This window comes from Corvus moneduloides, chromosome 6 (genome assembly GCF_009650955.1).
Source record: "Corvus moneduloides isolate bCorMon1 chromosome 6, bCorMon1.pri, whole genome shotgun sequence".
Classification (NCBI taxonomy): domain Eukaryota; kingdom Metazoa; phylum Chordata; class Aves; order Passeriformes; family Corvidae; genus Corvus; species Corvus moneduloides.
The window spans coordinates 15,204,520-15,229,725 of NC_045481.1; the positions used below are offsets into that span (position 1 = coordinate 15,204,520).

A 25,206-nucleotide genomic window follows, 5' to 3' on the forward strand; every position below is an offset into this window, starting at 1 on the left:
GTCTGTCATACTCATGTCAAATATTATATTAAAACTAACAACTTTTTGTCTTCAAGTATTCTTTACTCATTAGTTGCCATAGAAACTTAAGATTTCCTACCTAAAATTACTGTTGGCCAGTTTACCAAGTTTCTTCTTGTCATAGTGTCCTTTATTCTTCCTTTCCTGGTATTTAAAGACTGCAGTCATATCTGCTCTAATCCTTGATTAAACAAGCTAAGCTCAGAATTTAGTTTTCACCCCTAAAATAGGCTCCTCATTCTCCTGATTACCCTAGCAGTTCCCTTGGCATCTGCTGCAGTTTGACTTCACCTCTCTTGAATTAAGGTGACCAGAATATAGTATTAAACATAAAAACTTCCGGGTAATAATGCCTCTTGCAAAGAATTAATCTCTGTACAGGAGTTATCTTACCAAATATACTACATTGGCAGCTCACAGTTGATCTTGGGGTCAATTACTACTGTCATCCAAAGTGACCTAAAATTAATTAAGTCCCATCTTAATGGTATAAATTCTCAGTATTAGCTTTAGCTGAATGTACTTTGTATAAGACAATTCATCCAATTATTCTGGTCCTTGAGGTCCTTTCAATCGGCCTTGATATCATAATTCCCCTCTGTATTAATAACTGTGTCATCAGCAAATTTAATATTGTATCACAGTTATTCATTAAATAAGATTAGTCCACAAAACTTTAAGAAATGCAAGTAAACTCCATATAGCTGATAGATTAATCTATCAATATACACACCAATATGCTCCCCCAAAAGAAACATGCATTTCCCTTCCTCTTTAGCCAACTTCTTTCCTCTCAAAGTTCTGTACTATTCCCTTTTCCCCTATGAAAAATGTTTTGATGTTGTCCAGATAGATTACATGCACTTTATTTTTCTGCCCAGAAAACCAGTTACCCTCTTAAGGGACATGGCCTGATTTCCCATTTCCCCTCGGTTAACCAATATCGATTTTTATTTAATTTCCTGTTATCTTCATAACTTCCTTTACCATTCTTCCCTTGAAAATACATTCTGAAGTATCCATTGCATTTGACTGCATTTGCAACCATTCCAAATGTTTCTCTCATATTAAATGGAGTTGTTTTTGCTATTCTTCAATCACACAGAAAAATCTTCCCCTTGATAAATCTGTACTTGAAACAAGTCTTTGCTACTGTAACTAGAGTTAAACGTGCCAGTACTCTTAAATCTCACACCTGGAGATTATCTTGTTCTCCTGGCTTTATGAACACATTGGCTGTAGGAGCAGCATGATGTCTGACAAAAGGCTTCACAGAGATAAGAAACACATCTGTGAAGTTACAAGAACAAACAGAGAAAAAGTAAAAAAAGGCAGCACAGGCAAAGGGGTATATATTTTCAAATGAGGTTTAACAATGGAGAACTAACAAAGTGGAGAAATATAGAAAAGTATTCCAGAATACTGCAGAAAACAGAAAGAGGAATCCAACCTAAAACAGTTAACAACCCAACTCCCAGAGTTACTATCTTTCATGGTGCTATGCCATAAGATCTTGTCAGTCCTAGAATGGTATTCCAGAACTTCTGAAGATGACAACAGAGGCCTTAAGCTTGAGAACCAAGGCTTTACCTTGCCACTTTAGGACCAGGACAACAAATCTTGTCTGGCTGAATCCCAGAAAAGAGAGAAGAGCAAATTTTACAGTCTGCAAAGCACAGGAGGCATCAGGTCCCCCACTGGCCAGCAGCTGCATGTTTTTCAGGTGCACAGTGCACCGTGAGTATTAATATAAATCACAGCATGATGACATTCTTTTGTTAGCAGAAATAGCTATCAGAATCAGTAATTAAGCACATACTGACATTCTTGCAAGGGACCAAAAAAAAAAAAAAAGAGGGAAACCAAAGAATTTGATTACTAAGTGAAAGCCTACATCAGTTGCTCACTTGCAGATTCAACTGTTACTGGGTGCTGCATGAATCCCAAAATTAAAGGTATTGGTCGAAACAATCTTTGGCTTAACCCACCTTAGGAGAAGTCTTCCATATTTTATAAAAATTTAAAATATTAATTGAAAAAACATATAATATCTATTATCTAATACTGCACTCTAGGGATCAAACCACAATCTCTGGGCTACTGATCTGCAGGAATGTAAATTTACAGCTGGGAAGAACAGGATCGGTTACCAGGTAAAGTTCTATAACAAGGACATCAAACCCTTCAAGTTCTCTTGGGCTCTCAAACTTACTGGCTTAAATAACTTGGAAACTATTGATAAAATAATAAAATATGTATGTACTGACATGAGTTATGCAAGTAAATGACATGATTCATTAATTTATTAATACAGGGTATTATCTTCAATTCACAATTTCCTGGTATTTAAATAAATGTTGATCTAAAGAAATCCTAGGAGGGTAAAGCAGACCTGTTTCATTTGTCATTGGTATTTTTACTAAGAGCTCACTCAGCACTGTCGATAATGGAACTGTGTTTATCAGGAGTTTAACAGCTGACTCTCTGTTAGGACACGGAGGTGAACTTCTCATCGACAAAGCCTTGTCACAACACACCAAAGCTGCGCCTCCTTCAGGTCACAAAGGCTCAGAAAGATTAATGTTACAGAGGCTCAGAAAGATTAACGTCACCGTAATACTAAGCAAATGTTTAGTTTATCCCATTTCAAAGCAACTCAAATAACCAAACGCCTCTTGAACAACCAGTTCCCAACTCAGCAGGGAGAAAGTTACCATGGCTGTGTGGCTAAGGCTGTTCTGAAGCTCATGGCTTATTACAGACAGGCATGTCCCTCCTTTCAAATTGAGATTTAGAGCCTGTAGTTCAGTCCCTCAGTCTATAAATAGTATATAGAGCTCAATACTGATCAAGAAGAAAACTCAGCTGCACCCTCACATGAAATCTTACTGAAAAAATCAGAATACTCCTGTAAAAACATGTCCACATTAAAAAGCGTAATTCAACATAATTTGGCAAGCCATTTCTATGTTAAATATTTCTTTCAGAACAAAGCTGAAAATTCTGAAACTACATAAGGAAATATGATTATACCTAAGAGTAACAGCTAAGAAGTCTTCTGTCCACTTTTTTTTTGTATCTTTATTCAGCATCAGTGTTAAGTCAACCACACCAGAATTTCAGAATAATGGGATTTTTTGCATTTGCAAATTTGCTTTTGCTAATATGCACTGAAATGAGAGAAAAAAATGGAAAAATTGCAAACAAGCTCTTTTGTCACTTACAAATTTGAATCTAAACAACCTAGAAGGAAAGGTACTTTTAATGAAGGAATGCATAAAGGCTCTTGAGACCCTTCATTAAGGCTGGCATGAAGATGCAGCCCCAGTTCCTATCAGTGAGGCAGTACTGTTGGCTGCCTCCAGCTCAGTACTACGTAAATAAGGTTGGATAGCTACAGTGTTAAATGTACCATATAAAACCCTGCTCCCTGAACTCACTTCCTGACTGTCACTGATTTAAACTCGTCTCATACAGAACATGAGGACCAAGCATCAAATGCTCTTTAGCCTTGCTCATGGAATATGAATTGGAAGAAACTCCCTATGTTGTGCATTGGTAGCTCATCAATGATGATTACCTGGAACTGTCCTTAAAAACATTTAATATGCATATTTCTGCCCTTGGTCTTAAAACATTAAAAAAAAAAAAGAAGAAAGAAAAAAACAAAGGTAGAGAAAACAACCCTCTGTTTTCCCATCTTCTCACAGAATTGGGAAACGTCTGCAAATACCAAAGAGAAGAAATAACTGCAGTTGCTGTTGTAATTGTGCTTTAACCTACTGTCCTGGTCTCTACCACCTAGAAACCTCCTGTTGTTTTAAATCACTCATAGCAAGAGGTGCTTCTGAATGTCAGCCAACCTTTTAGCAGAAAAAAAATCTTCCATTATCATACAATTTTTGACGTCCTCCTCCTACAGCAAGATGTGGCTGCGAAGAGCATGTGATCACACAAGAGGAAAAAAACCTTGCTGTAACCTCGGTGGTGTTTGCTGCTTTTCAGTAGGTATTGGCTACTTCTCTCCTAAATGCGTTACTTTACCCGTAATAGTCCTTAAATAGAATAATAGCAATAGTCTTTAAAACAGGACCACACGAACACACAAGCAGGCGTGAATAACAAATCTTTTTCACTGAATGAGCAGTGCCGGTGGTACCCAAGCGTAGCTGCCAGTTTCGGGGTTGGGATTCCAGAGGCCTTTCGCTGCCTCCTCACAGGACACGAGGCGCGCGGGGACGCACAACCGGCCCGCGGCCGCCCGGCGCCGCGGAGTGACGTCATGCGGCGGCGGCGTGACGTCACGCGGCAATGGCGGCGCCCGGCAGCGCACGCGGCGGGCGGTAGCGGCAGCGGCCGGGCCTGGGCAGAGCCTGCGGTCCCGCTCCAGTCCCCTCTGTCCCGCTCCAGTCCCCTCTGTCCCGCTCCAGTCCCCTCTGTCCCTCTGCGGTCCCCTCTGTCCCGGGGCTCCGGAGCGCGGTAAGCGCTGGGCCGGGGGAGTAGGTGCCCGGAGCTCCCGCGTGTGGCTGCGGAGGCCGTGCCGGGCCCTGCCGCGGCTCCGGCGGGTGGTTCCCGGGGTGGGCAGGGGTGGGAGCGCTGCGCGGCCTGCGGCAATTTATCCAGCGCTTCTAGTTATATCTCCGGAGGTGTTACAGGAGGGACGCAGTAGGCTTGCCTGCCTGATGTATTTAGTTATACTATAGTTTATTAAGTTATATTTTAGCTGTATTTATATTAGCCTAAAGCTATACTTAAGTTATGCTATTGGCATATTTTAGAAGTAAGTAAAATAATTATTCCATAGATTCCCGTTTGCTTGTATATCAAGATAGTCTTCATTTTTTGGATCTGAAGCCGTTCTTTTCTTTTTTCCTTCGGTTTCTTTTTTAGGTAAAAAATGAAGGTCAGAAAAGGAGGGAGATTTAGGTCTTCCTTTAAATTGAAACAAAAAGGCATTGAAGTTGTAGGAGAATGGAAAACCGTGCAGATCGACCCCAATCTGTTTGCTGAGGAGGAGTTTCGAGATATAGTGTGCTTGGAGGAACTTACAGAGTACAAGCTAGTAAGTTCTTCCAAAGTGGGGAAAGTAAAAGAGAAGAAGAGAAGGGCTGAGAGTGCTTCAGAAGAAGGCAATGAGGAGGTGGAAGAACCTGTCATCCCTCCAAAAAAGAAAAAGAAAAACAAAGATTTGAGAAGCCAAACAGATAAAGGCAATACTCCTAATGCAGTAGAAATTGATGTGCTGGTTGATAAAGAGACAAAGTGTAATGAAATAATTGAAGAAGCAAATCGGGAAGACCACAGACATGTGACTGAGAGCATGTCAAGCAGAAAAGACACTCCAAAGAAAAAGAAAAAGAAGGTGTCTAAAAACAAGGCTTCTCAAGCACAGGAAGCCTTTCCATCAGTATCTGGTTCTAAAAAAGTCAAAAATTGGACAACAGAAGTTTTATCTGCCTCAACTGATCAAAAAGCTGATGTGTCTGCATGGAAAGACCTGTTTGTACCTGAGCCAGTGCTGCAGGCCTTGAGCTACCTGGGGTTTAGTGCTCCAACTCCTATTCAAGCCTTAGCCTTGCCTTCTGCCATTCGGGATAATATGGATGTTCTTGGTGCTGCAGAAACAGGTACAAATCTGTTAAAATTATTGTGTATGCTGGCAGCATCCCGTTTCTCTTCTTTAAATGTAGCCCAGTTTTTATGTGTAGAAGAAGCAGCTTTTATGTATTATAAGAGAAGAGCTTTTGTCTTTTGGGTATCCAACATATTAGTAAAGCGTTAGAACTTTGTAACTTACAAACATGGGAACGTCCCATCTTTGCAAAGCATGCAAAGCTTTGAAGTCTCAATGAGTCTTTGTGCTTTTGGCAGAAGTCTCTTTTCCTGTTTCTCGAAGTGCTTCCTGTTTTGGGAATGGAAAGTGATGCTCTGCAAAAGGCAAAATTAATGAAACAAACAGGCTCATTTCTGCAGCAGCCAAACATGTGCTCCTGGCGAGGCAAAGCAGAGAACCAGGTTCCTGTGGAGATAATTCATACTAGTGTGGAGCAGTGAATAAACACTGGGCACAGTGTTAAGTGTGAATATGACCCAGGTCGTACAGCAAAACGGGTCCACCCTGTGCTCTGTCCCCTGGCTTTGCCTGTACATTGTCACCAGCCCTTCTCCCTGCTTGTGCTTGAACTGAGTATTATATCGATGATTGAGAGGTAGAGTCACTTCCATTTTGCGCTCAGCTCATGGTTTGAGCATTACTAGCCTTCATGAAATTTGCTATAGCTCCTTGTTTACTTAATATGAGGAAGTCTCAGAACATTATGCTCCCTCAAACTTTGTTTGCGGTTCCTGCCTTTGAAGTTTTGTCTTTAGCATTGCAATGTTTTTTCCATAAAACACCTAGAGATAGGAAGCACAACTGCCTTGGTTTAAAGGCTTCCTTTACATTGTTTTCATCTGTTCCAGTTGCTTTATCTCACTGCTTCTCTGTGAAGTCATTTACTGCTCTCAAGCAGGAAGGTATAGTAACTAATACGATACGCAGTCATTTGCATTTTTATTTTAATTAGAAGCTACGTTGGTGCTATTAGCTTTAATAAGATTAGAAAGCCCCGCAGGGAGTGTTTTTGAAAATGGGACTGAAAATTTAAATGGTGCTTTTGTACTGCAAAAAAGTGCCATTTTGGCAGTGCTGGTAAGCAAATTGCTTTCTAACTGCAGAATGGAAAGCATGGTTGGTGGCAGGCTGTGTGGTTGCTTTATAATTTTGTATAACCCTGAGGTAGTAGGACTGTGTTTTGCTCATTTATTCTTTCATGAGAGCAATCCAGATTATCTCTAGACAGTCCAATGGATCGTTGGTGTTTCTGTAGAAACTTGGGAGATGTAAACAACTGCCTGTTAAGAGGTGCTGCAACTGGGAGAGGGTGAAACTCTCTAGTCCTTTTTTCTGCATCCTATAGCACCCCTTAGCATTGGGCCTGAGCGAGGAATGTATGAAGTTAAAGAACTATTAATCTTCCTTTTTTGGTAGCAACATTGGGAAGAGTGGCAAGATTTTGATATGGCAGCAGATCCAGGTGGAGATGCAGGGAATGTCAAGGCTTGTTTTTGCAGTGGGTCTTACCCTTTCTGTTCATTACTATGTAGAACTAGTGAGGTTTCTGGTTAAGGAGCCAAATCTATGTAAAATGATACAATCTGAAACAGTTTAAAAGAGCAAGAATTGGCTTGAGCTGTAGTACCAAGATATACTTTCCTTCTGGTTTTGCACGCCTGCCTATGGTATGTGGTTTGTGTGTTATAAAGATAACATGTCCTGTGAGGTGATAATTTGTGGGTGAATCCAATGCCTGCAGAATAGTTCTGATTATCACAGCCATAATCTGTCTGGGTCCAGTACTGACATTTGCACCAGTGAAATTGAATTACATTTAATTCAAGATCAGCAGTGTTGTTCACCTTAAAAAGAGATGTTTTGGTAATTCAGAATCTTACTGTATAAGTGCTCTAAGTACAGGTTATAAACATTTTCTGCCTCAAGTCCAGACAGAAGTCATAAAAGACCTCACAGACATGCAGAAAGGTGGAGAAGTGGATATGAGACTTTGCAGCAGCACTGGTCGTGATGATGACACTGGGCTTAGCTGTTTATTATCTCATATTAAGGTTCTTCCCTAAATAGGCAAGATTCTGTGTTGCCAAATTTGGCAAACCTTTACAGCTTTGTGATATGGACAGGAATTGAGATTAGATTTCCAAAGGACTGCTTTCTAGCAGTGGCCTGTTACAGGAATGGTGTAATAGTGTCTTGTACTCCAGATGCTGCTTTCATGATTAGTGAACTGCTACATCTGAGAAGCTTAATTGTCTGGGGTGGATGTGCTGCTGGGCTTTTCCTAATGTCTTTATTTCTGACAGATAGTTCAGAAGGGAATATGTGGCAGGGATGTAACTTGCAGTTGGTACAGTGAAGTCTTGCAATTAAACTTTCTTTTGACAAGCCTCGTCTCACCAAAGTGGATTCTTTCTTTTAAATTAAATGTATGTGTTCTGATTATAAAAATAGGACCCAGTGCTAGATCAGGAAATTAGACAGTGGAGTATTTCAAAATACAGTTTCTTAGAAGGTCGTAAATACAGGACTACAAATTGAAGATGGAAGCTAATCCTTCAAGTGCATTCCAGTTTGTCCTTGGCCTCATTTGCTACTCCTTTATTTGGAGAACACTGATTAGAACTTTCAATTAGGGCATGGTATTCTCATTATGAGCATGCAGTTCCTTAAAAATATCTTGACTGCAACTGCAGCTTTTTAAAAACACTTTCAGAAGAAATAAATCTGCCTGACCTGCTAGAGATTGGAAAAATACCTGTTCCCCAGGAAATATGCTATTGGTCATGTCAAAGAGATATATAAGGGAAACGGGAGAAAAGATGCTATTGCTGCAAGTTTCTGGTCTTCTAAAGATCGTGGGTTTGCATCTGTTACAATGGTATGCTTTGAGAACAGTGTGTGATTGGCTGTTGCTTTTCTCATCTTTTCAAATAAATGACTTGTCAGTCTGTGTTATTATTCTTGTTTGTTTTTTTAGGAAGTGGCAAAACGCTTGCATTTGCAATTCCAATGATTCACTCTGTGCTGCAGTGGCAAAAATCAAATAACTCAACAACCAGAAATGACAGTGTTTCTAAAGAGTCCCATCAGCATCATGATGAAACAAGATGGGAAAATGAGGATGAAGCAGAAAAAGTAACCCATCAGCAGGTTGAAGATAGCGGAGATGAAGATGATGCATCTTTCACAACAGGCTGTGTGAAGGTGCTGGAAAATGTTGAATTTGATTCCGATGACGAGACACATACTGTTGACTCCCATAAAAAGAGACCTCTTTTAGGACTGGTCCTTACTCCTACAAGAGAATTAGCTGTACAAGTAAAGCACCACATTGATGCAGTTGCAAAGTTTACAGGTACGTAGATCCCACAGGCCGTGTCTCAGATTATACTGTGTTTGGATCTTGGCATTGGTGTTGAACCAGCATGTGTGCCACACTTTCTTCCATAAAATCATAAAATTGGTGTAGCTTCTGAAGGGTTAGAGTTTGTAGTCACTGATGTGGGAGAAATGCTTGAAGATTCTTCAGTGAGATGCATGTGGAAGTAATCAGTTAATGTGAGCTATTTTACTTTAAAATGTGTCTTCCTTCGAATAGGTGTTGATTCATGCTCTCATAACACAGAATCAGTACTACATACCTGGCCACAGTTAACTTTATTCTAGGTTTGGGTAACGTAGGCTATATATAATTAATAATTTCATTATATATAAAATTTTGATTATACGTATAATAATTTCATTTTTGACAGGTATATCAATCTTTGTATATACTGTATATGTATAACTTTGTTCCATCTATTAAAAAAGAAAAAGAAGTTATGACCATAAATATGGCCATATTGTATTGCTGTATTGTCTGACTTACCTCCTGCAGCAGTCAAGCCACAGAAGTGTTACTGACCTGACAATGTTAACGTGCCTGACAAAAGCAATTCCCCCCTCTTCCTTTCCTTTCCAAACCAGAAGTCAGTATGTCTGTTAAGTAAATGAGTGAGGACGTGAAACTGTTAAAGATTACAAGTTTTTCCCAATCCTTTCCACTTCTCCAGTACCAGGAATTGTTTATTTATTAAAGAGGATATATAGTGCAATGCACTACTTTTAAGCCCATCTTCCTTTGGTGTCTGTGTGTCCTGCTGTGCTCATCAGTCTGCATCTGATTACAAGGCTTATTTTAACTGCTAGGCTGAAATAATCAATTTATGTCATACAGTTCTGATAGGAGCAGTGCTATTTATGTGTAAAAATCTGCTGTCCAAGTGATAATACAGTTGCTGCAGCAGGAGAGGAAATGTTTTGATGTGGACTTTCTTTATTGCTTTCAACTCACTTTGGGAAAAAAATCTGCACCTGGAAGCATGGTGTTCCACAAGTAGTCCAGAAGAGAGATCAGTGGGAGCTTGGGTACTGGAAGGGTCTTGCAGAGTAACATGGAATTTACCATGGGCCAATGTATTGTTTGAAGAAGTAAGGTGAAATAAGCCATGTGTGGAGTCTGCTTCCAAAGATAAACTCCTTTTAGTACTTCAGCAGACTACTTAAAGCTAATGAGGTCTGTGCTGCTGTGCAAGAATCGTTAATCGTGTGGAGGCATACTTGGTAGGATTGATTATTCCATAACAAACGAGCAGTTATTTAGTAAGACAAGCATTTCTCAGTCTTACTCTTGAAGGGATCTTCTGGTTATTCTTAACAGGAATGTGCTTGTTCATGCAAATACAATCGAGAAAACATGAGACTCTGAAATGTGTGTAAACAAATCAAACAGCTGTGGATGTGATTCTTCATGCTGTTGAAAGACGTGTACTAATTCATGGCATGTAACTATAATGAGGATTTTTTTGTAAAATTGAGTGCATTGTTGTATGCTCAGTGTTACATAAAACCCCTGAAGTTCCCTGGCCAAAATGCTTGTTGAAAGTTGCAGTGTAGAGTGTTTAAAACACTTCATGAAGTAGATCTATATAACAACATTCACTGGTAAATTAGTGAAATAAAATCTGTTATTTATATGTTCTAGGCATTAAGACTGCAATTCTAGTAGGAGGCATGGCTGCACAGAAGCAAGAACGTGTACTGAATCGAAAGCCAGAAATTGTAATTGCAACCCCAGGCCGTCTGTGGGAGTTAGTTAAAGAGAGACACCCACATCTTTCAAATCTTCGTCAGCTCAGGTAAAAGTGTCTTTCCAGATAACTGCTGGATACTGAACTGGGCAGCCCTGCATACTGATTAGGTTTACTAACAGGTTAAATAATTTAGACTACATGAAATCACCTGTTTCTGTGTCAGTGTTTTATTGAAATGCACATTGGTTATTTTGATGGAGGAAGATGTCAGTTAAAAACAATAGTAAAGAACTGATTTTTCAAAAGGAAGTGCAGAAGGCTGCTGTAGCTGCTCCAGCATACCTGGTGTTCTTTTCAGTTTTGTATGCATAACATCCTTTATGTGTTTAGCAGGAAAAGTTGTTTTTAAATGTATCAGGTTTGTATTTAGCTACACAAGTGTATTTTTACTGTGTGTTTTCTACTTGACAGGTGCCTTGTGATTGATGAAGCAGACCGAATGGTTGAGAAAGGTCACTTCTTAGAGCTGTCTCAGTTGCTGGAAATCTTAAATGATTCACAGTATAACCCTCGACGGCAGACTTTTGTTTTTTCTGCCACTTTGACTTTAGTCCATCAGACTCCCACAAGAGTTTTACAAAAAAAGAATGCTAAAAAGATGGACAAGAAGACCAAACTAGAATTGTTAATGGAAAAAGTAGGAATAAGGGGCAAACCCAAAGTAATAGACTTAACAAGGAAAGAGGCTACTGTTGAGACTCTGACAGAAACCAGAATCCACTGTAACACAAATGAGAAGGACTATTATCTCTATTACTTTCTTCTCCAGTATCCAGGAAGAACCATGGTCTTTGCAAACAGCATAGACTGCGTAAAACGCCTCAGTTCTCTCCTCACAATCTTAAATTGTGATCCTCTTCCTTTGCACGCCAACATGCACCAAAAGCAAAGGCTGAAAAACCTGGAAAGGTTTGCTGAGCGAGAGAGGTGAGTTGATTTTCAACTTCCTAGTAGAGAAAAAAAGAAATTGCATAAAGGGTGGTGGGGAGGGAAAACAACTCTGTTAGAGTAGGAGCAGGTTGGGGAAGTTAGCTGAGGATGTGAGTCCCCTGTTGATGAGCCCAGGATATTAACGATTAAGGATGAGGTTTCACAGTTGAGGTGATGAACTGGAGCAAGTTCAGTGGAAGGCCACCCAGGTGTTCAAGAAGCACTGACTCTGCAAGAGGAGAGGCTGAAGGCACTGGCTGTTTGTATTACCTGGGAAAAGTATTTTGTGGGAGCCTAATGGCAGCCCTCTGACACCACAAAAGAGGGTTATCAAGAAGATGGTGCCAGGCTTTTCAGAGTGGTGCTTGATGGGAGAATGAGGGGCAATGGGTACAAGTTGAAATAAGATCAGGCTGGATATGAGAAAGGGCTTTTCATCTGTTAGGACAGTTGAGCATGGGAATAGGCTGCTTGTCTTGGAGTTTTTTGAGGCTCAGTTGGATAAAAGCCCTGAGCAACCTGGTCCAGTCTTGCAGCTCGTCCTGCTTTGAAGAGGAGGTTTTATTAGAGACCTCCTGAGGTCCACTGGAGCCTGAAATATCCTGTGGTCCAGCAGCTCGTTGCTGCTGAAAGAGCTGTCACTTGCCCTGTTTTCAGACATGTTTTTAGAACTCTCCTGCACACCTCTGCCCATGTCCTGGCTCTGCAGCTCATTTGATCCTCTGTAAGTTATTGAATCTCCCTAAACCATCAGAAAACTAACCACTGATTACTCATTTGCAGGTTTAGTTACATAAATTAGCATCCCAAGGGTCAAAGTATCTTTGAGCAATGCAAAAGAAAGGGCAATTATGCTTTTCAGCAGTGGTGGGCAGCCAGGGCTTACCCAAGCAGACCTGTCTTGCCATTTTAGGAAACATTGTTTTGGGGTGTCTTTGGGGTGGCCTTTGGGAGGAGGTGTTTGGTCTCAGTACTTCCATGATCCAGAAGCCTCACAATTTAGTCCTGCTGTGAACTGCTGTGTGCTGTCTGGGAATTTGTACCTTGTTAGGAGATTCAGGCATGGAGAGCAGAGGTTGAATTGCTGTGATGGAGCTGCAGCATCCCTTGGCAAATGTATTGATAGCATTTGCATAGGTTAGGTGAGGTGTTTTCAGAGACTGCAGATTTTCAAGGCAAGAAAGAAATCTATGAGACCATCTCTCACAGCCTTCTGCAGGTTGCAAGCTGTAGAATTTTCTTTTGCTATTTCTGCTTTGCACCTTGTAGCAATAGAGTATGCAGTCAAATGCCATAAAATCTCGATGAATTTCCATTATCTAAAAGGAACTAATTTCAGTTGCTGGGAGATGTTCTTGAAACAAACTGTTCCATATCCTGGGGAGACTTTTGTCTCTGTAGAGACTGCTTATATAAAAGAACAACTTCTTTGAGTAGTTCATCTTGTCTAAGGATAAGGAGAAATAGTAATTGTTAGAACAGAACTCACCCCTTGTATTTCTAGCTTTTAATTTACTGAGAGCTTATTTGAGTGCAAGTTGGCAGAAGATATTTCACCACCAAAAACTGTTACTTAAATAGATAATGTGAAAAATGTGATTTTCCTCAACTGGTAAAACTTCTGATAACATGTCTGTACTGCTGGAGGATCAACTGTGTTTTTAATTGTGTGGTCATAGCAAGCTAAAGAAATTCTTTAAAACCTGGACAGTGCACTGAAAAGTGTAATGCAGGGGCACATACCCCCCCTTCCTCATTAAATAGCAATTTGTTCTAGCATTTTTGTGAACTGAGAAGAAAATGTTAGGAAAATACAATCCAGCAAGGTAGTATTTATTTACTGGAAACACAATAGACCTGCTGAAGGCAACATTTGCATTTTTTAATTTTACTTCTAAGAATTATTGTTTCAAGAGTGCCCTTGAGTTAAATTGGGTATCGTTTCTGTAAGGACAAACAGAATGCATGTGTCCTACAGATAATGCAGTATAAACCTGTTCTTTAAACTGCTGTGGTAGAATTCTAGGTTGCTGTATTTTATGTTCCTTGGTACATGATTTACTCTTCAATTTTATGTTAATTAAATTTTGTCACCTTCTCAGCTGTGTCCTCCTGACAACAGATGTTGCAGCTCGTGGTCTTGATATTCCTAATGTCCAGCATGTCATCCACTACCAGGTTAAGTATTTTTAATGTTTTTCCTTTTACTGTTTTGGTTTGACATACGTTTTTGCTGATACAAATCCTGAACACTGTAAAGCTGTAATTCTTGGTCCTGTGTATAGTATAGTCCCAAGTACAGAAATTAAATCATTTAACTGTCCTTGGTGCTTTGTACTTAAAGATCTCATTTCTGCAGTGACTGACTGCAGTAGGTAGTACTTTATGAATGTGTGATTATGTATCAGAAATGACATAATAGATATGATCTTCCTTGTTTTTTGCTCAACTTTGGTATCCGAAGGTGTGAAATGACTCAGCCATATAACTCTTCTCTGAGGACACATAAAATATTTTCCTGCCTTGCAAATGAAATGACAGAGGGTCAGAAGTTAGGAGAGACTCACAAAAGATTACGCAAGGAAAAATGCTGGATCAGAGAACAAAAAGTGTGTCAGGACATCATCTTTTACATTACTTTCATCAGTGTTACATGCAATGTACTGTGTGTATGCAGCCTCTTGTCCAAAGCATGCCAGGCTGCTGGTAGCTGTCCATGGCCAGCTGCATGGCTTCTCTGAATCCTTGCAGGTCCCTCGTACTTCTGAGCTGTACGTGCACAGAAGTGGCCGAACAGCCCGAGCTGCCAGTGAAGGCCTCAGCCTGCTGCTGATTGGCCCTGAGGACTTGATCAATTTTCGGAAAATCTATAAAACATTGGAGAAGAGTGAAGAGCTGCCATTTTTCCCAGTTGATACCAAGTGCATGACTTCTATCAAGGTAAAGAAACAACAGTCTTTTTGCAGCCTGAGTAGTTGCTTGCTTACTTGTATTACTGATATGATATTGCCTGTCGTGTTCTTTCCAGGTTTCAGATGAAATTTACTCTTGAGGACCTGGATTTGAAAATTAAGTTAATAACACTTTCTGGTTTTTTAAGCAATATCTATGATTTCTCCTCAATAACTGGCACAAGAAAGGTGTTCAAACATAAGTATCACTTGTTTTTCCAGCAGCAGTATAGGGAAGCGAGTGTGTTTTGTGGCTGTGGAGTTGGGGTGGCTCTGCTAAGTACATTGTTTAAAGGCTCTTATGTTAAGAACAGACTAGACAACAGTAGCAGGTCCAGGGATGTTCAGTGGTCTTCACCTACTTCTTCCCATGTGAAGTAGTGAGTTGTCTGCTTTTATAGAAGTTCCTGTACTGTGAGGCCACAGCTGCCACTGAACCCTGTCAAACTGTGTTTCCCTTTTATAGGTTATTGCCCATTTTAAGGAGGATTCAGTCATTCACTAACTCACAAGATGGGTAATGGTTAGGATTTACAAAGCAATGTGTTTTAGAAAGCATCTAGTCACTGCAGATTTTCTGCTTCTTGAGTAAGAGACTATTTCATGTCTCAGCATTCTCTTAAGAGTTTGGGTGGTGTCAATCATGTACAAATGGGACATATTTAAATACTGGATTTTAAAGGAATCCAGCTGGAGTTGAAATGTCTGAATATTGCACAGTCACTGAGAACAGGGAAGAATGCAAGCAGTCAGATAATGTAGCAGGTGTCTTCCCCATGGTATTCTGATTCAGGCTTACCTAACTGGCTTGGACTGAGCCCAGGGTCTACCCCAGTGACAACAGCAGTATCCTCACCTTGGGAATAATGACAGCAAGCTTCAAAACCCTGGCTTGCTGCAAATAGGGTATTTCTTTCAGGAGATGCAGCTGTCTGAAAGAGGAAAGGAAATAAAATAAATGTTTCCACAGATTCATTCTTTTCTCCTCTTGGTAGTAACGAAGAGAATCTGATTTCCACCCCTGTCTCTCCCACTGCCCCCTTCCACCTACTAAATGTTTCTAGTTACTGAAAGAAATCTGTTGTTTCAGAGAGTGTTGCTTCAGAGGTTCCTTCTGTGTTTCTTGATGAGTAGTTCTTGGCTCTTATCATGCTCTGTCAATTAATGGGCAAATAAATACTGTTTCTACACTTTCTGTTTCCTGTCGCCATCTCACAATGATCTCTCCTATCTGTAATAGTGCTCTTCTCCCCAGAAGAGATCTTTGTAACTGTAGTTGCAGGACTCCAGCCTCATAAGCCCTTGGAACAGTCAGGTCTTATTTATGCTTTGTCCTGGGTTTAATCACAAAGTCATTGTAGTTGGGACTAATAGTGCTGCTGGTTCTTTATGTCTGTCCCTTTGGCATGCTCTTTCCCTCCTTTTGCATGCCTTCATTCAAGTTCAGGAAGTCTGAAGGGGTTTCACACTTGAGAGGAAAAGAATTGTTGAACCAGGATAGACTTACAGAGGACTTAAATTTTACAGAGATGGAAAAACTTACTTGAAATTTCTTGTGATGATCTAAGAAGTAACTGACTGAGTGAGTAGTCCACTGCAAGTGGTATTTCTTCTCTTTCTCTCTGTAGTAATTATCCTGGCAGTCCTGGCTGCTGCTGTTACTGTGTAGCACCAGCCTGTTCCGCTTAGTGCAAGAGTTTGTTTTATGCAACTGCAGGCACATTCCGAAGAGCAGAACTTGCTTCTGGTTGGTTCCTATTTACTGTTAGTGCAGACTTTCTTTCCACAGTGAATTAGTTATGTGTTTGGCCCAGCTGGAAGCCTGCAGGTCAGGTGAAGTTTGCTGGACATCTTTGTTCCACCTGTGTGCAGCTGGGAAGAAGGACAGGACAGTCTGTCCTGTGCCTAAACAAGATCCAGGTGCATTCCTGAAAACATCAATTCCTTCCGTATGGCTTGCAGGAGTTTACTTTCTTCAGAGTGGGATGAAAGTAGTGGCTGCCCCTTAAACTGCTGAGACTAATAAATCTGAGATCAAGCTGTACTATATAAATATGTAACTTGGAAGTGATTGGTATTTGAATCATGGTTTGCTCTTGATATCTCTCAAGTGTTTATAATGATTCACATAGAATGTTAACATTCAGGTATGTTTAGTAGTTGAGGTGTTTTAGAAGTCAGAGTCTATCATGGATCTAAAGAAGGAAAACGCTAGTGAATAATTATGTGTTTATTAGGTGGGGCATCTCCTGGAACATGGATGGGGAGCAAAAGTGTCTCTGCACCCCAGTTGCATTATAGTGCATGCTCTCAAACACTTATTCTGCTAAAGTACCCCACATTTAAACCTCATCATAATGTCTAAATGTATTTTTGTTGCAGGAACGGATGAATTTGGCAAGGCAGATTGAGAAGGCAGAATTTTTCAACAGTCGGGCAAAGCAACACAACTCCTGGCTCCAGCAAGCTGCAGAGGCTCTTGAGATTGATCTTGATGATGACATGTTGATGGGCAAGTAGAAAATGTTTTTCCATGGGTATGCTCAGTAGGTCCCATAGCGCTGGTGTCCAGAAGAAGCCTCACTATGGCAGAGAAGCTTCAAAAGCAGCAGGGCAGAAGTGGGGGGGAAGGAAAGGAGTGTTGTTGGTACATGGTGTTAGAGATGTTTTCAGGATGATGCAGAGAGAGCAGCAGAGAGTGCTGGAGCTGAGGGAGTGAAGTGTGACAGTTCTGGCAAGTCGCAGACAAGTCTACATGTTGTAGGACAAGAACTGTTGAGCTCTGGCAAGCATTTCAGAGTAATCTACGCAGCTCAGTATGTCCTGATTGAGTCTTGTCCCCTCTTGTCATAGAGAAGGCTGTTTCCACACTTCTGCTTCTCTCTCCCACTCCCTTGTAGTCAGGCATCAGGACAGGAGCCTGACAGCTCTGTGTGGGAACACCCAGGAAGTGCTAGGGAACACCAAATATTATGTGAGCCTTAAGTAGGTTGAGTTGTGTGGGCTAAATGACCATATATTGAAGTTGGTGAGGTTTTTGGTGGTTTGTTAGAAGTAAATAATTTCTTACATTTTTAAAATATTTTGCAGGCTGTGGCTGAGAGAATGTGTAGGGCTGTACAACTGCAAGTGGCTATTAGTTCAATACCATGAAGTTTTGCAAAGCTTAGATGCACTGTAAAATGCCACATTGTGTTCATATTTTGAGAGCTGAAATTATGATTTCCTACCAGTTCTTTGAAGGCGGGCTGAATAGGGTTGCTGCAGGGGTCACTTCAGATTAGTCTGCATCTAACCTGTTAGCTGCTAAATATGCCAATGTCTTAATTTTGAAACATGTTTAGATTAATGTCTTTCTTTATTCATGGCTGGACTAGCTGTTTCTCAATCACTCTGCAAGCAAACACTAACCATCTCTGTCTAAATTGTTCAGGGGTGCTTTCAGATAATTAGCACTCTGCTCTCTTGTTTTGACGTAATCTGAGTATGCTGTGCTTTGGAATGAGTTTCTAAACAGCACATCCAGTCCAAGTAAGTTGTGACTCTCAAGTGAAACACTTGATAATTGCCACCCAGAAACTTGCCAGATTTATGCTTTAAAGTGTACTCAGTCTCTAATTCTTGTGTAGCTTGTTGGAGACCAATTAAACTCTCAGCCATTCCTCCCATAAGTGAAGCGCCTCTTACACAGTTACAAAAGATTTAGTAATGTGCTTTCAATTTTACCTTACAGCAACCTTGATTTCATTTTTCCTCAGTTCAGGCCTTTACTATGGTTACTCAGTAGTCAGGATTCTTCTCGGTCTCGTTACCTTGTGAACAGCCTGGGTGATCTGAAGGTGTCACTGATGACTGGGAGTTGAGTGACCTTGTTAGAGAGAAAGCTGGGCTTAGCATCTGCCCCTATCACTACAAAGACCTGCAATGCAAGTTTTTCTTTTATTGTAACATTCTGTATCTTTGATTTCTGCCCCAAGGAAGAAAAGCTAGCGAGCAAGAAGAAAGCCAGAAGCAAAAGATGCTGAAGGGGATGAAAAAACAACTGAAACATATGTTGTCCCAGCCACTGTTTAAAGTCCTTATGAAAACCAAGTACCCAACGCAGTCTGGAAAACTACTCCTGCCTCAGACATCAGTGGGCATTTCAGCTCTAGGTGCTGTGTCCAGAAAGCAAGCCAAGAAGAAGAAATCAATAAAATAAAATTAGGTAACAGCAAGATCATTCAGTGTGACAGAAGCAAGGACTATCCTCGTCAAGGCTGTCAGTGCTTATGGAAGAACCCAGCTAGAAGACAGATTGTATAAGGATGTTGCCTGTGTATTTGTTGTGCAGGCACAAAACAAAATGTTGATTTAAAGGGCTCAGATAACATCTGGTTAGTTACTGTTGAATCTTGTCTTGGATCTTGGTTTTTTTTTTATGTTCTTACTTTTTTCTTAAGTCTCTGTATTAATAGAAGTTAATTAGTTTTCTCATCGTTCTGGTAATTACTCTATTTTGTGAGATGGGTAGAAGTTACTGGGTAGAATTCACTGTGGGCATACTCTAAGGATAAAACTTGATTTCAGTTTTAATGTCTTTGAAGGACAGGGGAAGGTCAGCTATATACAGTGCGAGTACAGTCTGAGCTAGTGGTAGTGGGAGGTTTGGCTTTTGCTGCCTCCAGCTCAGTGTGAAAGGCAGAAAATACAGATAATGTTACCAGTAAGTCTACAATTCTGGTTATGGAAATGTCCCAATTTTCTTTCTCCTCTGATAACATTTCTCTGTTCTGTTCTCTGCCAGGTTTAATTCCCTTAGTCCTGTGTTAATACATTTTGAATGTGCAAAAAAAAAGTTAAGGTGGCAATGGGCCAGGACTGACCTTGGAGATGTGTAGATTTCTGAGGAATAAGTGGTGTTACTCAGTGTTTTCTTAATTAATATTTGAAGTTAAGCCTGTATTTGAAAACATGTTAGAACCATGATCTTTGCTATAATGGAAGAGATGATGTTTTGAAATGTCACTTTTGAAGATTGCTCCATGATAATTATGCTTTTAAATAATTTTAACCTGGTCTGGGCAAATATTTTTTAAAACTATTTTTAATAATACGTCAGAAATATATTTTGAATTTTTGTTAAATTATATCTGCCATAAACTCCAAAGCCTGTGTCTGTTTTCAGTTACTTGAGATTTCTAAGTCCCTCATAGCTGATGTTGTTTGCACATAGCAGGCAAGGAGAGGGGAAAAGCACCCAAAAGATAAGACAGTGGAATCTGTTTTGGTGGGAGGACAGGTAACCTTCACCTGCCAGCTCTGGATGAGGCTTAGTTTCTGTGTCTCATACAGTATGGAATGAATGAACCAGGGTCACTGCCATGATAGGAAGCACCAATTTACTCAGCTACTCAGGGAAATTTGTCTGTGGAGTTGAGTGCCCCCTCTAACCACTTGCTAGTTATGTGAGAATAACAAACTCTTTATCCCTTCATCTGTGTAAATAGTTGAAGCCCCTCATCTCTGGAGGACTTTTCTCTTGTTTTCATGCATTACTGAAGAAGAGCTGTGACAATTGTAATCATAAGCATACAGAGCTTATCAATTATGTATGAGACTTTCCTTGCAATGCACTGTTTGTCTCATGCCCTTGGGAGCAGAGGGGGAAGTTTTGGGCGAGAAGAGATGGTTTCCCTACTCGTGAGGAGACACATCTTTGGAGTTAATGTGACATCTGAAAAATAAAAACAATTTTATGACGGTTCATTGTAAGGAAGGCTGAAAAAAGGAACTGAACAAAGGTAAGCATGCCCTCATTTCTTTTCTGTGCCATTTTAATCAGACTCTTACATTATGAAAAGGAAACTTGTATTGGTTTTGCATCCTGAAGAGTTTGAAGACCAGGAAGGCCTTTTCTGCATCTTATGATGCGTTTCTGTTCCATTTCATTAGCAAAATCAAGGCTGGATCCTGGCAATAGAGCTCAGCATCTTCCTGCCTGAATCTGCATGAGGTAGGAGTTTCGGCAATTTCTCATTCCATGAGATGATGAGGAGAACTGAATTGAGGGACAGCATGTTGTTACTTCATTTCCATCATTGCTATGAAGTTTTTCAGCTGCTTCTGTTTCCCTGTGTTTAACAACACTGCTCTCACACTGCCAGCCCACTGTCTTGCTGAGTCTCCCCAAGATGGAGCGTGGCACTTGTGCCCTCCTTGCTGCCTTCATAGAGTCACAAAATTATTCCACCATGCCCACTAAAACATACAGCAAAGTGCCACATCCACTCATTTTTTGAACACTCCAGGGATGGTGATTCCACCACTTCCCTGGCGAGCCTGTTCCAATGCTTAATGGTTCATTTGCCTGTGGGACAGGCTCTGGGGCTAGTTTTCTTCAGCAGCCTCTGATGTGCTCTGCATGAGCTCTCAGTGCTTAAATCTACTGATGCTGCACCTGCACAGGAACTCAAGCAGAGCTTGAACCCTAAAAATATCATGGTGTCTTAAAAAGAATACTTGTCTAGAGCTCTGGAAGCTCTCTTGTGGCTGCCTGTTTTACCTTGTCATTATCTTACTAGGATACCCTGGGTCTTCTAGCTAGAAGAAAAACCTTATATTTGCTTTAGCTAATTTTAAAAAATTGTTAAACCAATAACTGAAAGATACTACCATTTAGCTGCCCCAGTCCTATGTGAATGAAGTTACTGCAGAAAGAGAGAATGGTAAGGCAGAAAGTTTTCTCTAGCTCTGATTTGCACGTGTACTACTGGTGCAAATTAGATGTGAAGAATTTTACATCAAGTCTTATATGCCCAGTGTAATCTTAGTATTTATCAAATATGTAGTATAAAATGTCTTCTCTAATGCTCTGCTGGCACAGCAGTTACACTGAGGCTTTAAACAAGTAATCTTGTGTTTTGTGGCAGCTTATGTCTGCTGAAATACCCATTAATTAAGGGACTCACTAAGTCTATTTAAGCTGTCAAAGCAACTTCCAAGTAGATTAATAAAAGCATGACTTCAGCAGAGTGGGGGTAGGGTACAAGCTGATACAGAGCAACCAGTACTGTGAAACAGAAAACTGAAACAATAGCTTCTGAACCTTCATTTTTATTTTCCGAAAGCATGGGGCCAGTTGACCTCATCCCTGCGACAGAGTTCCTGGTCTGTCATACTCTATAAAGAGAAGGAAGAGTCCCTGCGGTTTAGGGCATCTGCTGAGGAGATAGTTTGGACAGGATCTCGCATATTAGACAAGAGAGTTTCCTGACGTTCCCCATGCCTTTTATTTCTCTCCTCCCCTGTATGTTAATAAAACAACAAGTTAGCAGAGCAGAAGCTGGAGTGGTGCCTCACCATATGCCAGCAGCCCAGGCACACGGCTGGCCATGTGGCACAGGGGAGGCAATTCACACCTCCTGAGAGAGGGCCAGTACCACACCTTACTGCAATTAGTCTGTATCGTGTCCCTGAGGGGAGAAGAGATGGGAAACGGACAAATTTGACAGCCTCACCTCACACAGCCTGACACAAGCAGGAAAATCTGGTAAGAAAGCTATGCTTTCCTGGGAGTTGAAACTCCCCCTGCTTTGTCATCTGCTAGCAGGATGTGGTTTGGGGTGCCTGAGCTATTCCAGACTGTTTGATGAATGGCTTGGTGAAGGATGGCGCTCAGAAGACCATGAATTGAAAGACTAGTAACAGATTGATAATACAGCAAGCAACAATCTGTAAGTAATACCCAACAGTCATTGCAGAAAAGTAGGATGATGTCAGTGGTCATAGGTTTGGGAAGTAGAAGGGAGGCGCAAGACAGAAGAGCTCTCTTTAAGAAAATGGTCCTGGTTCTGTAACCCTCTGTAGATCCCCTCTATAGTCCACTTCTGACAGTTAGGCAGATGTTGTCTGATACTGTTCTGGCTTGTGAGAGATTTTCTGTTTCAGCTTCTTTTTGTGAAAGATATTTCAAGGTTTCAGTGTTTTCTCAAGTCAGTCATAAGCTTCTCCTGGGATTGGCCTCCCAGAGTGAGTAAGAAATAGGAAAATAATCTGTCACTCCTGTGGCAAGTTTACTGGCCTGGGGAAGCAAGTGAATAGAGCTGCTATGCTTTTTGCCTTGGAGTTCAGCAGCTCTTGCTGTGAAACTGGAAGAAATTGTAGCCAGTTTCCAGAGCAACCAACTTTAGATGGTACAAATTGCCAAATTTCTGTAGGTAAGAGCTGCAGTTACAGAACATAAACACAAAACCTGACTTGGAAAAGCAGAACAGGCTCTACAAAGTTCACATGGGCTTAGTAACACTGGGCTAATTAGAGGCCTGATTTTTTTATTATTGATGCAATTATATCAGTCTAATCACTAGTGTGGGTGGTTTTTTAGAAGTAAAGTTTCTTTTCCTTTCCTCGTGGCAATATCTATAGCAGTATAAGCTGACAAGTGTTACGCATTTACATACACTGGCCATCATAATAGGGTCCAACCCTAGGATCCCACATTGTCGAGTCCAAGTGAAGGTTTCCAGTTCCTCTTTTGTTAGTTCTCAGGTTACATCTGTGTGCCTCCAGAGAGCGACCCCTTCCCCAAGACCATTCCCCTCTGCGATACTGACACCACCCATCACCCAATCCACACCTCATCACTTAATTCTGGTCAGTCATCTCTTGATTTCTTACTGGTTTTCACTGTTGCTGGGCTGGCCTTCTTAAGTTACCTCATTCCCTTGGAATTGTCTCCTTTGTCCTTGCATTCTAGAAAACAAAAGGAACCAAAACATCTATACAAGGGAGAGTTTAATACCTGAACTGCAGTAACCATTCTAATATCTTAAGGTGTAGAAGATAATCCAACAATAGAAGTGGTTGAAACCATCTGTCTTGTGCCTTTTTTTCTTGTAGATGTTTTTGTGTCCCTGGTATAAATTTGGTAACCCATTCCTCTCCATCTTAGAGGCTGGTTATAGCAGGGACCGAGGAGGCAGATACAGCTAAATGCCTGCCAAACACTACTTCTGCTGGTGGCACAAAGTATTTCTAATATCACATAGGTCTATTCCTAAGGGCCATTTCAACCCTACCTGCCTATAAATTCAAGCAATTTTATTTTTGAAATTCATTCTTTCCCCCTCTCCTGAGGACTGTGAATGATACTGAATGTGTAGTTGTTACTGTGTTCCTAAACTTTTATACATGTTGTTTAGCATTCTTGCAGGAAAGTGAGAACCTCTGGCAGGTTCTATGTTTTCAGGTATTCCATATCTGTTAAAGATGCTTTAACCACTCCCAAGTAACAGTTTTCCTGGTGGGAAAAGCTTCTGTCCATTCTGAGAGCTGATCCATGATTGCCAGTGCTCATAAGAGGCATGTCAGCACAACCACTTTGCAGTCTTTGAAAATGGGGAAGATGATTATGATCATCCTTCAACCTCTCATTTGTGTTTTGCGTTGGAAAACTTCCAACAAGTGGGACAAGAACTCAAAATCCTTTTAACTGTCATATACATTCTGGGGACTGCCCACATTTTTTCAATCTGGTTAACAATTGCTATCATCTCTCCATGTATTTTATCATGAAACCACCTAGCCAAAGTAATTAAATACTTTCTTGGTAGTAGAATAGGTTATCTCCCAATAGTCCAAATTCTAGTTTCATCTTTCACAGCCTCCCAACTTTCCCATCAAACCCATTCGTTCTGAGTAACCTCTGCATATATTTGGGCTGCATTATTGATCTCTAATCAGCTGTCAGCAGAGGAAGTTATTATGGTGGCACACTCATTATAGGTTGCTGGACAGCAGCTTTAGTTGCTTTATCTGCCGATTCATTATTTGTTCTGCTTTTGCTGGATTCTTTGATTTGAGCTGGACAGTGCACTACAGCAATTTCCCTTGGAAGCTGAATGGCTTCCAACAGCATTCAGATTTCAGTTCCACTAGAAATATACTTTCTTGCTGAGGTAAGGAATCTTCATTCTTTCCATAGCATACCCATTGCATGGCACTCTCCAAAAACTTACTTAGAATAAATGCTGCTGATGCCCCCACCAGGCTGCTCTTGCTAACGCAGTTAATTCATCACGGCTTGCAGAGGTTCTGCTTCAAGTACCTCTAGGTTTCTCACCACTACATAGCCCACGCATCATTTTCCATTCGCATAGCATAAGATCTGTTGGTGATAAGGGTTAGATTTGCGTTCCCTAGAAGCTGATGCAGCAGATCTTTCTGTGTGTATTTGGAGTGAAACACGGCCCTAGCACAATCATGACAGGGCTCATCATAGGGAACAGGCAGTAAAGTTGCTGGATTCAAAACACTGCATCTCTTTAAAATAACATTATTCTCATTTAAGATAATTAAATTCTTTTCAATCATAGTGCTGAGCCGCTTGTGGGGGACAATGCTTGTGTAGCATGTTGCTTCAAAATCAGTTTTACCTCGTGCGGGCCATGCAGGGCTGGGGGGCGGCCGGGGGTGCCGCTCTGCCGCTCTCCGCTGCCGCGGTAAGGCGCTGTGGTAAGGCTCCGCTCGGCGCTGACCGCGGGGCGGCGCTGGGGGCCCGCTGCTGCCCGGCTCCCGC

The 25,206-nt window shown here is 40.9% G+C and overlaps 1 protein-coding gene and 1 long non-coding RNA gene across 2 annotated transcripts; one reads left to right on the forward strand and one right to left on the reverse strand.

The window, feature by feature from the left end:
- Window positions 1–4,321: 4,321 nt before the first annotated feature.
- Window positions 4,322–19,757, forward strand: DDX24 (DEAD-box helicase 24). Its single transcript, XM_032112590.1, has 9 exons — window positions 4,322–4,500; window positions 4,912–5,648; window positions 8,613–8,990; window positions 10,659–10,812; window positions 11,179–11,694; window positions 13,800–13,875; window positions 14,449–14,637; window positions 17,031–17,160; window positions 18,626–19,757. Exons 2-9 carry the CDS (start codon window positions 4,919–4,921, stop codon window positions 18,847–18,849), a joined length of 2,397 nt encoding a protein of 798 aa, XP_031968481.1. The 5' UTR covers window positions 4,322–4,500; window positions 4,912–4,918; the 3' UTR covers window positions 18,850–19,757.
- Window positions 18,237–25,206, reverse strand: LOC116445693. Its single transcript, XR_004240855.1, has 3 exons — window positions 25,064–25,206; window positions 23,307–23,381; window positions 18,237–18,516 (listed from the first exon to the last, which is right to left on the reverse strand). It is a non-coding gene; the product is annotated as an uncharacterized LOC116445693 (long non-coding RNA).